This window comes from Ovis aries, chromosome 11 (assembly GCF_016772045.2).
Source record: "Ovis aries strain OAR_USU_Benz2616 breed Rambouillet chromosome 11, ARS-UI_Ramb_v3.0, whole genome shotgun sequence".
NCBI classification, from domain to species: domain Eukaryota; kingdom Metazoa; phylum Chordata; class Mammalia; order Artiodactyla; family Bovidae; genus Ovis; species Ovis aries.
Window position 1 is genome coordinate 20,364,543 of NC_056064.1, and position 17,265 is coordinate 20,381,807.

At 49.6% G+C, this 17,265-nt stretch overlaps 1 protein-coding gene and 1 non-coding gene across 3 annotated transcripts in view; one reads left to right on the forward strand and one right to left on the reverse strand.

The window, feature by feature from the left end:
- Positions 1-3,427: 3,427 nt before the first annotated feature.
- On the forward strand, positions 3,428-3,500 carry TRNAM-CAU (transfer RNA methionine (anticodon CAU)). Its single transcript has one exon. It is a non-coding gene; the product is annotated as a tRNA-Met (tRNA).
- Positions 3,501-14,364: 10,864 nt separating this feature from the next.
- MYO18A (myosin XVIIIA) overlaps positions 14,365-17,265 on the reverse strand; it is a 101,234-nt gene continuing 98,333 nt past the window's right edge. For both annotated transcript variants that reach the window (XM_027975204.2, XM_060395295.1), the window contains one exon: positions 14,365-15,773. In XM_027975204.2, the coding sequence (XP_027831005.2) occupies positions 15,629-15,773 (145 nt within the window). In that variant the 3' untranslated portion in view covers positions 14,365-15,628. The remainder of the gene's footprint in view (positions 15,774-17,265) is intronic.

Genomic DNA, 17,265 nt, shown 5'->3' on the forward strand with positions numbered 1-17,265 from the left:
GGACAAGCAGTGTATGATTCCACTTGTACGAGCTATGTATGCGTGCGCGCGCGCGCTCAGTCGCTTCAGTCATGTCTGACTCTGTGACCCTATGGACTGTAGCCCACCAGGCTCCACTGTCCATGGGATGTCCATGCAAGAATACTGGGGTGGGTTGCCATGCCCTCCTTTAGGGGATCTTCTTAATCCAGAGATCAAACCCGAGTCTCTCCTGTCTCCTGCTTTGGCAGGTGGGTTCTTTACCACTAGTACCTCTTGGGAAACTTCTGAGCTACTTAGAGTAGTCAAATTAACAGAAACAGAAGGGGGAATGGTGGTTGCCAGGGGCTGGAGAGAGGAATAAGGAATTATTGTTTAATGGGCACAGAGCTTCAGTTTGGGAAGATGAAAAAGTTCTGGAGATGGATGATGGTGATGTTTGTATAAGACTGTGAATGTATTTAAATGCCACTCAACTGTACACTTCACATGGTTAAGATGGGGGACTTCCCTAGTGGTCCAGTGGCTAAGACTCCAAGCTTGCCAGTGCAGGAGGCCTGGGTTCGATCCTTGGTCAGGGAAATAGACACTGCTTGCCACAACTAAGAGTTTGCATGTGGCAACTAAAAGATCTGCATGCCTCAGCTAAGACCTGATGCAGCCAAATAAATACTTTAAAAAAATGGTTAAGATAGTATATTGTATGTTATGTATATTTTACCACAATTTTAAAAAGTGGGGCCCTTCCCTGGTGGTCCTGCGGATAAGAATCTACCTGCCAATGCAAGGGACAAGGGTTTGATCCCTGGTCCAGGAAGATTCCGCATGCCATGGAGGCAACTAAGCCCGTGTGCCACAGCTACCAAGCCCATGCTCTAGAACCCACGTGCTGCAACTACTGAAGCCTGTGCGCCAAGAACATGTGCTCTGCAACAAGAGAAACCGCTGCCATGAGAACTCCATGCACCGCAACAGAGTAGCCCCCACTCACCACAACTTCATTCACACAGCAACGAAGACCCAGCACAGCCAAAAATAAGGTAATAAATAAAAATGTTTAAAAAGGGGATAATAATACTGACCAACTCTAAAGGAGTGTGTGAGGATCAAATAAGGTCATTCATTCCACACACAAATATTTGTGGCTTCTGTTCTGTGCCAGGCACTATGCTAGGCATGGTGGATGTACCTATGAATAAAACAATCGATGGCAATCTCTACTCTTGTGGTGTTTACAGCCCAGTGAGGAGAAGACATGTAGCTAATGCTTTCGTGCTTGTGCTCACGCTCAGTCATGTGCAACACTTTGTGACTCCATGGACTGTAGCCCTCCAGGCCCTTCTGTCCATTGAATGTTCTAGGCAAGGATATGGGAGTGGGTTGCCATTTCCTTCTCCAGGGGATCTTCCCCACCCACGGATCGAACCCACGTCTCTTATATCTCCGGCATTGGCAGGCGGATTCTTTTACCACTGAGCCTCCTGGGAAGCCTATGTAAATAATACATATGAATAGATTATATTGTACATTAGATGGTGACAAATGTGTTGGGGGAAAAGCAGAGCAGAGTGGGGAAGATAGCGAATGCTGGGGGAAGGCTTGCCCTTTTGGATGGTGGTCAGGGTGAGACTCATTGAGCAGACTTGGAGGAGAGGGAATGCGTCAGGCAGATACCAGGATGTCTGTAAGAGCACATGGTGAATTGTAAAGCAAGGTATTCTGTTATTACTAAGAGAGAGATGAGGTACAGACAGGGATCAGGGTAAGATCCTGCCAGCTCCCCAGCCAGCAAAGTTGGGGAGAAAGGATGCTGGGGCTCTCTCTCTCCTTGTTCCACGGCTGCCCTCCACTCCCTCTGCCTCTGCTTCTCTCAGGGCCACCCTTCTCCCCCAGCCAGCTGCTGCAGCTCCCCTTCCAAAATATCTAGTCTTATTCAGCTTGCTGGTGACAGCGAAAGGAGGGGACCAGTGTCTAGAGGAGGCTGAGAAAGGACAAGTGGGGGACGCTGACAAGCCCTGCCTGAGCTGGCGAAGGCCCTTTACAAATGAGCCAGGGTGTCCTAGAAACAGAGTGCAGGCGGGGGCGGGGGCCGGGGCGCGCGGGTGTGTGTGGGAGGGGTGAGGTCAGGGCAGAGTGGAGAGAAGCATGAATTGGATAAGAGGAGGCTGGCAACACGCAGGCCAGGGAGGCAGGCGAGGACCTGCAGGGATGTGCACACAGCCCAAGTCGGAGGAACTGAGTATCTCTCATGGGGCGTGGGCTGGGGCCATGCAGGGGAGGAGAGTCTATGGCTATGGAGTAGAGGACTAGCCCTCGTAGATGGGCTCGGAGGGCCAACTTGAGGGTTTTAGTAACACTGAAGGATTTGCCAAGCAGACCTGCCAGCATTATCTCCCTGCCTCCCTTCTGCTTGAGCGTGGCCAGGCATCCACTTTCCGGCAGAAACCCTGCCTATCTTCAAGATGGGAGAAAATCAAAATAAATTGGGCAGGCAGGAAGAGACCTCTGGAAGGGCAACTGAGGTCCACATGAGCTGCAGGGGAGAGATAAGGGCAGCAAAGAGAAAGAGGCCGGCATGGTTGCCAACCAGACTAAGGCAAACAGAGGCAGGCTAAAAATAGATTGGGGGTGGGGAGGGAGGAGAGGCAGTCCAGAAAAGAAGGGAAAGCACAGGCAATCGATGCCATTGCGACTCTGACCCAATTCTTCATCTCTCAGCCTCACCATCTGAAAAATGAGGAGGTGATGGGGGAAAAGGGAAAGACTGGTACAGAGGGGAGTCAGGGGAAAGTAATTTGAGTCCTGAGACCTAGGCGACTAACTGTGCGGTACAAATTAATAGTGCCAGTGCGGAAAAGAGAAGGTATGTGGTGTAGTTGATACAAGTGAAAACCTAATTGGAGTTTGGTTGGGTTTTAAACCACGACAGGTTTAAGGTCTTAAGGAGTGTGATTCTAATTCGGACTGAGGTTCACCTGCTTAGAAAGGTAAGCAGGAGAACAAGATGGCGGAGGAGTAGGTGGACATGGAGTGCTTCTCTCTCCACGGATACATCAGGAATACACCTTAAGACACAGAAGTGCATGCAGAACACCAGCTGAGAGCAGACAGGAGTACCTGAAGAGTGAAAAAGAATATACAGAACCATGCAAAACTCGAGATCAGCCCTGAGCCTTTGGAGTGGGAGCACTGACTCCAAGACCCTAGACTACCAGAGAACTAACCCTAGGGAGTATCAAATACTGAGAACTCACACAAAAGAAGCCACTTGAATACAAACTCCAGCATCACCCTACCACCAGTAGCACCCTGTGCAGGGCGCCTCAACTAGACAACAAACAAAAATAGAAAGATAAGAGGAGGCAACAAGGATGAGCTAATACAGGGACAGTAGGCTGCAGTGACTTGACGCTTGCATTTTACTTCTCAAAAGAGTGATTAAAAGACTTCCCTGGTGGTCCAGTGGTTAAGACTCTGTTCTCATAATGCAGGGGGCCCAGGTTCAATCCCTGGTCAGAGAACTAGATCCAACATGCCGAAACTAAGACTTTGCATATCACAACAAAGATTGAAGATCCCATGGGTACCAACTAAGACCCGGCACAGTTAAATAATTTCTTTTTTTCTAAAAGAGTGAGTAAAGAGAATTTGGTTATTGGATATTCTATTTCAATGATGGGCTTCCTCTTGCTTGCAGTAAGAGGGATTTAGGCTAGACCTCAGGAAATCCACCCAATCACTAAGTAAACAGATTTGTGAGATATTAAAACATGTATACAAGCACTGTTAGGGTTTTCTTTCCTTGGAAATCTTTAGAAATAAGAAGTCCATCTATTTCGGCCTGTATAGTCTTACCTGATGGGCTTCCCAGGGGGCTCAGTGGTGAAGAACCCATCTGCCAATGCAGGAGACTTAGGAGACATGGGTTCGATCCCTGGGTTGGGAAGATCCCCTGGAGCAGGAAATGGCAACGCACTCCAGTATTCTTGCCTGGAAAATTTTATGGACAGAGACGCCTGACAGGCCATCATCCATGGAGTCCCAAAGAGTCAGACATGACTGAGTGACTGAGCACATACACAATCTTGCTTGAAGGCCAGGACCTCCCAACAAGCCTCAGGAAGACTTGTGGCCAGAAAGCAGGTAGAGTCTGAAATGAGATTCTGGGCAGGGCAAATGAATGTAAGCTCCTGAGGGGAGAGGGGAGGCAGAAGGCGGGCTGGATCTGTCAGGCAGGAAGAAGCAGCGGGGACAAGGGGCAGGATTCTAACATGCAGGACCCAGTGGCATTTACATAACTTTGAATAATGAATAAGCCCAGCTCTGGGGCTCCAAGTCAGCGTGTTCATCTGCATCTTTATTAGGCTTTATAAATGATTCAGCTCCCTACCCCTTCCCCCCTGCCCCTGCCCAGCCTGCCCCAAGCATCAGGGTAGTTGATTGCTCATTATTTTAGACTAGGTTTGTTTCACCAACAGTCAGTGAGGCATGGAGCAGGGGGACACAGGAGGGAGGAAGAAATCTGAAAGGCGGGGCAGAGTGGAGGGGCAGGGTGGGTGAGCAGAGGCAGGAAGACGGCTATGAATATCGATGTGGGCATAATTCTCTAAGATGCTCCTGGGGCCAACATCTTCAGGAGAGAAAGGTTTCTTAGACTCCCCCAAAAGTGCTGGGTTCAAGTCCCACTCAGTCCCCAGTTTCCCTTACATCTGCTGCCAAGCCCCCAGCAGGCTTCTCTCTCAGCTCCAATGCAGCACAGAGCCACTTGAGCAGCCAAATGAGAACTGCCCCTAGGGAAGTTCTCACTTTTTCCTGAGGCAGGAATTTTGCTATTTTCACACACACAAAAAATCTGCTATGCTTGCAAGGCAAGAACAGACACCAGGCATATTAGGAGAGAAAGTGGTAGGAACAGGCCTACATGGTACGTGAATCAGTAGAGAAAAGGAATTCTCATGTCCATTGAGAGTTGGAGCCCACCTGGAAAGAGGAGCCTGGAAAAGACACACCTCCAGGGTAGGCATGTGAATGCCAACTGCTCTGGTCTATTGGCTGGAGGTGGGAGAAGTATTTAACAGCCTGGATGAGAAGGAATTGGCAGGAAACTGGTAGGGGGAAAGGTAAAGCATTTCTCAACCCTGGCTGCCCATTAAAACCATCAAGAGAGCTTTAAAAAATATGATGTTTGGGCCCCACCCAAGGCCAGTTAAATCAGAATCCCCAAGAGAGAAGGCCCTGGGCACAGGAGTAGTTCTTAAAAAGCTCTTCAATGTTGTTTGAATCCTGATTTTTCCAGTAGTCACATATGAATGTGAGATTTGGACCATAAAGAAGGCTGAGTGCTGAAGAATTGATGCTTTTGAACTGTGGTGCTGGAGAAGACTCTTGAGAGTCCCTTGGACAGCAAGGAGATCAAACCAGTCAATCCTAAAGGAAATCAACCCTGAATATTCATTGGAAGGACTGATGCTGAAGCTGAAACTTCAATAATTTCACCACCTGATGCTTAGAACTGACTCATTGGAAAAGACCCTAGTGATGGGAAAGACTGAGGGCAGGAGGAGAAGAGGGTGACAGAGGAGGAGATGGTTGGATGGCATCACTGACTCAATGGACATGAGTTTGAGCAAACTCTGGGAGATAGTGAAAGACAGGGAAGGCTGGTGTGCTGCAGTTCATGTGGTCGCAGATAGACACAACTGAGTGACTGAGCAACAACTTTGTATATATACACATATAATTGTATATAAATTAATTATACATATAAATAATATATAAAACTAATATAATTAGTAATATGTACAATCAGGAAAATGTAAACATTGCTTGGATATTTGGTACTAAGGAATTACTGATAACTTTTTAATGGTGTGAAAAGAGTATTGTAGTTACATTTTAAGGAGTCATGTTCTTTTTCTCTAAGGGAGAGACACTAAACAAATATCTTCCATGGGTGTATGTGTGTGTGTGTGCATGTGTGCTCAGTCACAAAGTGATATATCTGAAAAGTGAAAGTGTTAGTCGTTCAGTAATGTCTGATTCTTTTCTATCTCATGGCCTGTAGCCCTCTAGGTTCCTCTGTCCATGGAATTCTCCAGGCAAGAATACTGGAGTGGGTAGCCCTTCTCCAGGGGATCTTCCCAACCCAGGGATTGAACCCGAGACTCCTGCATTGCAAGCAGATTCTTTACCATCTGAGCCACTAGGGAAACATATGATATATCTGGGGTCTGCTTTAAAATAATCCAAGGGTGTAGATGAAGCAAGATTCATTCCTTGTTGAAAACTGTTGAAGCCGTTTGATAGATAAAGCTCATTATACTATGTTTTTCACTGTTTGTATACAAAACAAAAACAGTTCCGTGAGTGTTTCTAACATACAGCAAGGTGAGAACCACAGAGTCAGGCACTCAGCAGGATGGGGGCCACCATGACACCTCAGTGGCATGACCAGCTTTAAAGGAGACTATGTTTGTGGGACCCTAAATGACAGGTAAGAGCTGTGTTCTCCATAGTCCTATTCTTCAGGCAGAGTCACAGGGACCACTTGGGGGGAACCATAGCTGGCAGTTAGAGATGCACTGGGGTGTCCAAGAGCTCTGGCTTTTCCTCCAGGCCAGCACAGCTTCTGGAGACTCGGAGTCCCTCTAAACTCTGAGCATCAGGCCAGGAGGTTGGACCAAAGGGTGTCTGAGGCACACAGAGCAAGCCATCAATCCAACTCTTCTCTCTCAATCCTTGCCCTCTCTTGACTGACTCCACAGGAGCCAGACCCCAGTTTCAGCCAGCAACCCCGCCGCCCTCCCCGCCCCACACCAGCCGTCACCATTGCTTCCCAGCGCTGTCACTCCCCCGACGGGCTCATCTGCCTCTGTCAGGGAACATTAGCCCAGCAGACTTCATCAAGGACGTGAGGGGAGGCTGAACACAGGGGAGGCTGAACACCAGTGCGCAGAAGTACGGGACCCTGGGCAGCCATCCCCAAGCGGCTGCCAGCGGAACTGTCTGAGCTGCTGAGAGATTCGTGGGTAGCTTGATCTCATTTGCATATCACTTCTTCAACGAACACATTCACAAGAAACCCAGATTCTCAGTTTTCTACTTTCCCCGACAGGTTGGCTCTCCTCACACTTGTCCCTGAGAGGGACCAACCATTCCACGTTCTCCATATGCTCTTGGGAAATAACTTACCTTGGCTTGGAGCAAGGTATTTCCCTGGCCCCTGCCCCGCCCTGCCCTGCCCTGCCCTGCCCTAGCCCCGACCCCGTCCTGCCCTCGCCCCGCCCACTCCCCGCCCATGCCCGCCCCGTTCTCTACCCTGCCCCGCCCTCGCCCCGCCCCCCTCCACCGGCAGAACCACCAGCTCCACCATCGCTCTCAGCTTGAGGCTCTCTCTCTCTTCTCCGCTCCATTACCTTCCCCTGATGGCCTCTAGGGGCTGGGGAAGGGAGAGAGTTGGAGGGGGTCTATTTAAGAGATTTTTGGAATCTGTGCCTGCGCATCACCCGCTGCCATGAGTTATTTCAGCGCCGATGTTTGTCTCGAGCTGATTATTCCAGCCCGAGAACAGGTGGAGCAGCCTGCGGTGGCTTATTCGTCAGCCAAGGCCATCTGTTCCCAACAAGCTGAGATTTGTAGCTGATTTCTACTGGGGAGCAAGGAGCGGGGGCAGGGAGGGAGACGAAGATCACCTCCGAGCCCCAGGAGACTTACTCCTCCCAGACCTTCTGTGAGGTCTCAACCCCCTAGTCCTCCCCTTCTAAAACCAATACCTTCTCGTTTTTCTCAGAGAACTCACCTATCACTTGACTCTGAAATAGCGAAAATACTTTTTCCTTAGGGGCTAAACCTTCTTCGATGGAGTCAGGTATGAGAAGCAGAAATCCATTAACCGGGCACAGTCTGGCCATTGAGTCATGTCCACCCTTACAGATTTTTTTTTTTTTTAATATGTAACTGAGACACAAATATCCTAAATGACCTTTTTGATTCTTGGCTTCTCACCCCACTCCATCACTGGTCCCTGCATCAACACGTGTCTCCTTGTCTAAACCTGTCACCTGCAGGGCTTCAGGCAGCATGGGAGGCTATGTCTGGAGGCTCTTCTCACCCCTCCCCCGCTGCTCCTCTTCCTTAAATACCCTGTTCAAGTTCCACCCTCCAATCTGTTCCTCTTCCAGCTTCCACTCGCAGCCATGCCAAGAGATGCCTGCTGCTTTAAGAATGGCTTTCCCTGAGCAAGGGAGCTAAGCAGTTTCTAAGCAGCTTTGCCACATGGTTTACCCTCCACGGCTACTATTTCTATCTCTGCAGTGCTGGGAAAGACATTCCTCTTAGAGTCACACTAATATGACTAATTGGGGGCCTTCTTTGGTTTCTGACACATACACATCTGTACTGACTTAAAAGAGAAATTGTATGAAAACTTTTATTTCAAGCACAGAGACTTCATCTAGAATCCCACGTGCCCAAATAAAGCTATTTCTAGTTTTCAGAAGTCTCATCTAATATTTATCTGTGTTTTCACATGTACTTTTGTCATGTGGACATGTTCCCTTAGAAACCCATTCACAGAGCTTCAGAGTGCCTCACTACTCAGTTGGTTTTCTAGGCTTATTTTGCCAGTTTGAGGGAGCAGGAGCTCCTTTTCTGCTATAAAATCCTGCCCAATGGCTGAGTATATGGTCCACTGGAAGGACCAGCCTCCACAGACGAGCAGCTGGGTGTGCAAAGGCAGACCATGGCCCCGTGCTTCTAGCGCACAACCTTCCAGGGCACTGCCATTCACTAGGGTCAATCCCCCTGCTCTCCAGAGGACGGCGGGGGCCAGAAGCAGCCCTTAAGCAAGGATGCCAACCTGCAACTGATGCCAGTTCCCAGGATTAAATATGAGTCACGAGGCTTATTTCATCACATACAGTTTTATATTTGCCTGGTTATCAGTTGTTGACCTGTCTTTCAAAGAGGTAATATTTCTAAAGCTACTGGCTGTGTTCCCATACCAGGATTTTTTTTTTTTTTTTCCACTTTCAAATTCCCTAGTGTCCTCTCTTCCCCAAATCCATTTGCTTCTTTTTCTAATCCAGTTAGATCATATAGATGTGGCATAAAACATATAAAAATTTATTAAAATGTGGAAACTCTTTGACTCTTAAACCACCTCAAATATAATTTGCCTGGGTAATGTCAAAACTTAATATCTTTTTTGCGGTTTTTTTTCCGTAAAGCTGTCATAGCTGGCTTTTGATATCTAAAGCAAATTCTATATGCACATTTAAGTATTCCTCTGGGAGATTTATGTCACTGACTTCAATTGCGAAGCACACATCCTTTTTGGAATCTCCGTCATGTATATGACCCATCACTGGCGCTTATGCTACAGAAGGCTCGATTTCTCTGTAAAATTCCTTCTAAATAAACCTAGCATCCTTGTTAACTCCAAAATGGCTATTGCTCTGAAAATCACTCCTCCCAGATGGAACCCCAGAGAATGGTCTGGATTGTTCCATTGTACTGTAATGAAATTAGATTGAGGTGCCTAGAGATTCAAATATGCATTCCAGGCCATGTGGAACATCGTTGGCACCGTGTTCTTGAAGCACAAATGTGATCACACATGGGGGATGCTCTGAGAATTGTAAGGAGCAACACAAATGTGAGGTTGACATTTCCCCACCCCCACCTCCCCAAATTGTCAGAAAGTGCTTCCTTCCTAAGGGCAGGCCTTGGTGAATACCAGGCACACAGCTACTTGAGAGGAGGATCGTGACAGCAGTTCTTGGTTTTCTCGCTTCTCCCTTTATCCTCTGACAAAGCCAGAGTAGCTCGGGATGCCTGGCCAGTTGCTGGAGCCAAGCTTAGGTCCCTGCTAGGACAGACGTCACCCTCCCTGAGCCTGTTTCTTCAGGGGAAGGACACTTTACGGAGCTGTGACAAAGGTTAAGGGCGATTATGAAGTGCTTAACTACTGGGGACATAGTGCTCACGATGGTTATATTGGTTGAGCCCTCCTCATCCTCAGCAACACTCCTGACAGGTGAGGCTGGGCTACATCAGCCTCAGTTCCCGCCGAGGATTTCCAGAAGCCCTTAAAAGGGCGGAAAACAGTATTATCGGGTTGCTGAGCGAGGGAACCGGTCCTTAGGCTTCTGGAACCCTTCAAGAGCATCGCTGACTGGCTCGGTCCTGTCATTGGCCCCTTAAAGGGCGTGGCTTTCGGAAAAGGGGCGGGGGAACCTCCAGACGGGGGCAGAGCCAGAGGTCTCAGGCTCCTGAGGCCGGGGTAATACAAATAAAATTTGTATATACTAATATTCCCAGGTTCGCCGTGAACCTGGAGGGCGCCAGCCTGGACGCGCAGAACCCGCCATTAGAAAGGAAAAGAAATGAAGAGGACGCGGAGGCGCATCTGGGCTGCTGAACGGAACCAAGCCCAGACAGCCCTCGCGCTGGGGGAAGACATCTGTCCCCAGCCCGCGGGTCTTGAGGCCCCACTAGAGCTACCCGTTGGTTCCTCGGGCCCCACACTGCAGGTGATGAAGAGGTGGGAGTGAGGTTCTGTTGGCAGCATTGAGGGGTTCTGTACCAACCTAGGAGCCAAAAGCTTCTTGCCAGTTATTCCACCTTGTTTTACAGATGGAGAAACTGAGGTTCAAGAGGTCAAGGCCTTTCTCCAAGGTCTCAGTGCTGGTGGCAGAAGCGTTCAGTTTAGCACTGGTTTTGTTTTCATGAGGGTCTGTGAACACCACTCTGTAGGTAAAGAAAAGCAGTAACCCCAAATGCAGCAGAACTTTGTATATTACCAAGCATGTCCTGGACTGCCCATCAGCCTGGAGGACGTAGAAAAGAGTTCCTGGGGAAAGATGAAAGGCATTGGGGTGGCAGCCAGTGGCAGGAGCAGGCAATGACAAATTATCATAGGCTGGTCTGCAATAGGTTGCTATATAAGAGGTGATGAAATGTTACAACTTCCCTGAGAACCAGCTCAGAGGAAATGAAAGTGGAACGGAAAGCATAAAGGTTAGATTTAAGGCAGCACTTTCTCCCAGGGGTGATAATGGGGCGCTTTGTTCAGTGACCAGAGAAAGCTGTGGACTCGTCCTGTCTCTCCTACTTCTGAGGCCTTTGGGAATCCATCTTCCTTCTGTCCCATGTGGGCCTGCTTGGAGGACAGGAAGGAATGATTGACTTTGAAAAGTCCCCATCACTCAGGTAGGAGGTCCTTCCCCTGATGAGCCTCTTGGGCTCCTTGCTGAGGGGGAGGACAGCAGACGCAGGCTCCAGGGCCCTGCGGGGGGGAGGGGGGAGGAAGCAGCAGTCATGGCATCTCTTGCAACATACTCCCTGCCAAATTGATTCAAATTGGCTTGGGTATGAACATATGATTAAAGGAGCGGCGCGATTCATTTATCAGGAGAGATTAAAGAGCGGCATCTGCGCAGCCTAGCTGGGGGACAATTAAGGAGCAAATCGCTAAGTGTCTGTGCCACCAGGCATGGGGGCGGGGCCTGGGGGAAGGACAACAGGGATGTCTGCCAAGAGGACACAGGACAAAAGGAGGTGGTTGGGGAATCACCACGTGCTGCTGTTGTCTCTGGGCACAGACTGGGCACCATGGGGAGCCTCACAGGGCTTTGGGCGCCCCCATGCCTCTTATCCAGGAGTCAGAGCGGTCCCAGGGGTCTGAGATTGGGAGGATCTAGCGAGGCGGCTTCGAGCCTGGCACAGGGACAGATTTGCTGTCTGTTTTGTGGGAATCACTTACATCTTAGGGACCAAGGCGACCTTGAGTGTACAGGTGGGGGCAGGAGCTTAGAGAGCTCAGATGGGCTTTGATGGCCTTGCAGTTCCTGGGGCTCCCCTAGGGAGTTTGGTGCAGAGGGAACTGCCCCCTTCCCAGTCTGGAGCCCAGCACACTGGCCAAGATGCTTCGCTGCATCTTGGAGAAGTGTTGGTCATGTGAGGTGATGTCCAGCTTCCCTGGACACCCTGCGGAGCTCCCCATCACCAGTTAGCATTCCCTGCCTCAGGGCCTTTGCTTAAGTTCTTTCTTCCCAGGACACCTGTACAGTAATATCTATCTGTAGAAGTGCGTGAGTGCATGCGAGCCAAGTTGCTTTAGTTGTGTCCAACTCTTTGCGACCCTGTGGACTGTAGCCTGCCAGGCTCCTGTGTCCATGGGATTCCCCAGGCAAGAATACTGGAGTGGGGTGCTGTGCCCTCCTCCAGGGGATCTTCCTGACCCAGGGATCGAATCTGCATCTTTTACAACCCCTGCATTGGTGGGCAGGTTCTTTACCACTAGTGCCACCTGGGAAGCACAGTCCTTTATTCAAGTGCCAGCTCAAAATACCAGCTCCTTTTAGAAGCCTTCCCAGTTCCTGACCCTCCTCTCTCAGTGACAGTGTCTCCTCTTATAACATGCCCAAAGCAACTTCTTTGTCCTTTTATGTCTCATGTAATTATTTCCAAAGGGGTCTGCCCTAGCCCTAATCCATGAGCCCCTGGAGGACAAACACTATGTTTTACTCCTCTCTACTCACCTAAAAGGAAAAGGAAAGTGAAGTCCGACTCTTTGCGATCCCATGGACTGTAGTCTACCAGGTTCCTCTGTCCATAGGATTTTCCAGGCAAGAGTACTGAAGTGGGCTGCCATTTCCTTCTCCAAGGGATCTTCCCTTCCCCAGGGATCGAACCCGGGTCTCCCGCATTGTGGGCAGTCGCTTTATCATACTCACCCAAAGCTTGTACATATTAGCAGGTGTGGTACATATTTTCTGTGTCTAACTCCTCTTTTAGAATATCCACTTCATGCAGGCAGGACCTCATCCTGCCCCAGCATTTAGAACAGTGTCCAGACGACAGCCAGGCAGTCATGAAATATTTGACTGTTGAATGAATGAGCAGATGAATAATACATATTTTCTGACTTGAACAGATCCCTCTGCCCCAGGCCAGGCTATCAGAGGTTGATGCTGGGACTTTCTCTCAATAATTAATCAGAGGCCCAAGTCAGTGTAGGTGAGCAGAGTTGGGATCTTGCCTGTAGGTAGCAGCAACTTTTGTCACACTAGTTCCTTGGAAGAAAAAAATGCACCAAGCTAGCTGAAAGCAGGAGTAAAAGATGTGAATGACAGAACTGAACATGAAGAGTCAACAGTTAAAAAACAACGCTGTAACTTCACTTCTACTGCCTTCTGTATTCAACCTTCAGGGCAGTTTCTTTCATTCAAGATAGAGCCACATTACACTTCACTCCCGTTTATTTTGGGGATGACTCCCCCTACCCTTTCCCTTTCTTGCCCATTTCTAGATGCCTGACATCAGCAGTAGGCCTGATATCTTTTCTTGCCTACTTGTCCAAACCAGGGGAGCCTGATTGACCAGCTGTAAATATGCATGCAGGGATTATAACTGGTCATATTACAAGAAGTAGAGAAGGAGGAGGGTCATTTGTTTCTTGCCCTTTTGCATGAGCTGTCTCTCAGCTGTCAGGGAAGGGACCAAGTGTGGATTGGGACATGCAGGCAGGGATTGAGCAGGGTAGAGAAGCCAGCACACCCAGCCTATTCAAGCTGCCCTCTGGCCCCTGGGATGGGAGGTCAGAGAGGCTTCTGCCGAGTATTGATCAGAAAGTCATCTTTGGGACTTCCCCTGGTAATCCAGTGGCTAAGAATCTGCCTGCCAATGCAGGGGACACAGTTCGATCCCTGGTCTGGAAAGATTCCACATGCTGTGGGGGAACTAAGCCTGTGTGCTCTAGAACCCATGCTGTGAAACAATAGAAGCCACTGCAATGAGAAGCCTGAGCACCCCAACTGGAAAGTAGCTAGCCACCACTCACCACAACTAGAGAAAGCTCGAGCACAGCAATGAAGACCCAGCACAGCCAAAAATAAAAAAGTGTTTTAAAAAATCTAATAAACGCAGTATTGTAAAGTAAAATAAAGTAAAAATTTAAAATAAAAAAATAAAATACTAATAGTGATAATCACACACACAAAAAAATCTAATAAACGTTTGCATCCTTAAAAAGGAAGATAGGATTTCTGTAATTGGCAAGATTTAACAATCAGAGTAACCTCAACATTCCCAAGTGGAGGCCAGGGTAGGACAAGACCTGGACAGCTCTGCTAACCTGAATTACAATCCTCGGGTTTTTAAAACAGAAGGGAGGTTTATGTCTTTCTTGACTGGTTCTCTCACCCACTGCCTCTGCCTGCTCCAGATGACCTGCCAAAGCTCTCTAAGTGGCACTGGTCTGACATGGCAGCGGGTCAGAGGCCAGGGTGACTCCCCCAGGTCCTCAGCAGCAGCATCGCTCTGCTCCCATGTGCCGACCCTGGACTTTACTGAGCCTGAAGGAACAGGAAGGAAAACTGGCAGTGCCAGGAGAAAAAGGACGTTTATTTCCATACATCAGGTAAATGGGGAGGAGCGCACAGCCCAATGAGTACAAACCAATTGCAGGAGAGAAGAGGGGGACAGCAGATGGGAGCAGCACCAGGCACTGCCCTTGGGCCCCCATGTCTGGAGGTGTTGGTGGGATGATCTTTGTGGCGGGGGGTGGGGGGGGGCGCGGGGAGCTGGGACTGTCAGTCCCCATGTTGTCATGTCTGGGATAAGTGTGTGTGGGCAGGGCGATCAGAAGAAGAAAAATGACTCAGGCTCAGGTCTCAGGGTGAGGACTTGCGTCTAATACACGTTAGTACTGACCAAAGCTTCCATCTTCAGTTTTTCCAGTCGCAAGCCCTCCACCCAAGGCCTTCCCTCTCAAGTTGAGCTTGTGATCCAGGCAACTTGGACTGAGGGGGAGGGAGGCAGTGCTTGGATAAGCCCCGAATTGGCGTAGGTGGAGCGGGTTTACTCTTAAATAGGTCATTGCACATAACACAGGGATGAGACGAAGAGGGGTGGGGGCTGGAAGTTCCTGCTGGTACGTCCACACCCCTGTCTGTGTAGGCTTGCTCAGCTTGAACCCAGAAGCACCTGAGAGTCCCTCCCCACTCGGACTCTTAAGAAGCTGGACCCAACTCTGCTCACCAGTCTCTCCAGCTGCACAGAGAAAGGCCTGCTCTCTGAAGAATAAAGATGAAGCTGGGATTCCTCTAGTCGTTCCCGGTGTGGGGAGGCGGGCCAGCTGCGGCGGCAGCCCCCCTTCCCACTCTCAGGGATACAGCTGTGATGGAGAGGTTGGGTATTTAAATTAAAAAAAGTAAATAGACAGCAGGCACTGAGAAGAGAAAGCCCTCGCCCCAAGCCAAGGGGGAAGGAATTGCTGTTTCCTGCCCCAGACTCCATCCCATGGACCCAGCAACCCGAGAATGTCCCAGTAGGCAATCTGTCCACCGTCCCTGAGCGGGGCGCTGACATGGAGGTCAACCTGCTGGCTCCGTGTGGTGCCAAGCTGCCTGCCACCCACGGTGGCCCAAGGCAGGAGCAGAAAGTTCTCTTTTCAGAACTGCTCTTCCCTCCGCACTTCCACGTGGAGATGTCAGATACCCACAGCCTGGGAAGCCCCCAGACCGAAGAGGGTCAGGAGTCTCCCGTGCAGATCCACAGTCGGATGGGGGAGACCTGTGCCCCACGAGAGAGGCGGCCGTGGCAGCAGGAGGCGGTGGGTGGGAGGGGTCCACACCACTCCCCTGGGCTATGCGTTGGTCTCTGTCTGCTTGGCCTCTGTGTCACTGTCACTCAGATAGTTGTGGGAGTATCGGGGCCTGGAGGTGCCATCGAGAAGGTCATGCTCATCGTCTGAACGGTCAGGGGCAAGGGACTTCCAGTAGCTGGTGGGGCTGCAGGGAGAGAGAAATGAGATCAGAGGAAGGGCGCTTTTACCTTCAGCACCTCCTCTGGTCCAAAGGAGGCCCCCCCACAACCTTGTCACAGCATTCCCCAAAGCCACAAATTGAGAAATAGAAGTGATATTCCCCGGTTTCCCCAGAAGATACTCAGAGTAGTAAGAGGAAGGACATCTCTTTGATTCTGAGAACTTTCTACAACTCCGAAGAAAGCGATACTGAAGAGCAGTGGGTCTCGAACTTGAATGTGCGTAACAATTGGCTGCGGATCCCGTGTTCTTTCCCCAAGAAGTTCTCATTTGCTAGCTCTTGGCTGAAACCCAGGAATTCTGCATTTTCAACTCCCTCTCTGGAAGATTCTGCTACAGGCAGTGCATGGATTGCATTGACTTGGAGACTGGCGATCTGGTGATTACAGGACTACAACCTGTCTTAGTAAAGGTTGCTCCCCAAAAGATTCCTTCTAAGAAGAGGCTTTCCCCGTTGAATACTCCCGGATCATAACCATCTACCCACAAGGAATGGAAACTGAGGATGTAGAAGCTGGCAAGACCTCTGTTTGCGGGTGGCAAAGTCATCCCTGTCTTGGTACCACAATTCAACCCCATAGTTTTCATCAGGCCACCGGGAGCCTTGCACTCTCTCCCCGACCAAGGTATGAAGAAGCATTTCTCCCTGGATGGAGCAGACTCATGGTGTCCAGCATGGATGGGATCTCACTTCCACTTCTAGTCACCTTCTCTTTTTCATCTTTTCCAAAGCCTTAGAGCACTCTTCCCCTGCCCCTCCCACCTTCGCTTCTGAACTGTAATTTCAGCACTGCTGGAGAAAAGGCAGTCCAGGGTGGCTCCACCCCTGCCAGTGCCCTGCCTCAGTGGGCCCCTGCTTCCAGATCCTAGAGAGCTTCTGCTAGGATAAACAGGAATCCTGTGATTTCAATGCCTACCATTCTGATTTAGGGATCTGAGGAAGGCCCTTGTTTACTAAACCTTTCAGAGATCTTGTATCTCTAAACTAAACAGGAGGAAAAGGCGTTCTCCAAGAAAGAACCACATTCTCAGCTTTTCCAACTGTGGTGAGGTAAGGATTTGATCGCTGGGTATTTCCTGTATGTGAGACACTGTCCCAGACAGGCTGGATATGCTTCTTCTTCGCCACATAAAATGTCATGAGGAAGCTGGTTCAAAGAGACAAGCAGCTTGCCAAGGTCACACAGCCAGTATGTAAATCTGAAACTGGGACCTTAGGCCTCGAGCCTCTTGAGGACTCCACCTTGTCACCAGACCCGTGACCTGAAGAGAAAACGAGACGAAACCTGCATTCTCCCCACTGGCCTGGGTGAGAGCCCAGTGGGGTGTATAGGTTGGTTTCTCTCTCTCCCTGGCCCTGGGGAGAAGGAAGAGCCTGACAGAATACATGTTCAATTATGCAAAACAGTTCAGGAATGGGGCAGCCTGGTTAATAGTTATCGTATGTCTCATGAATG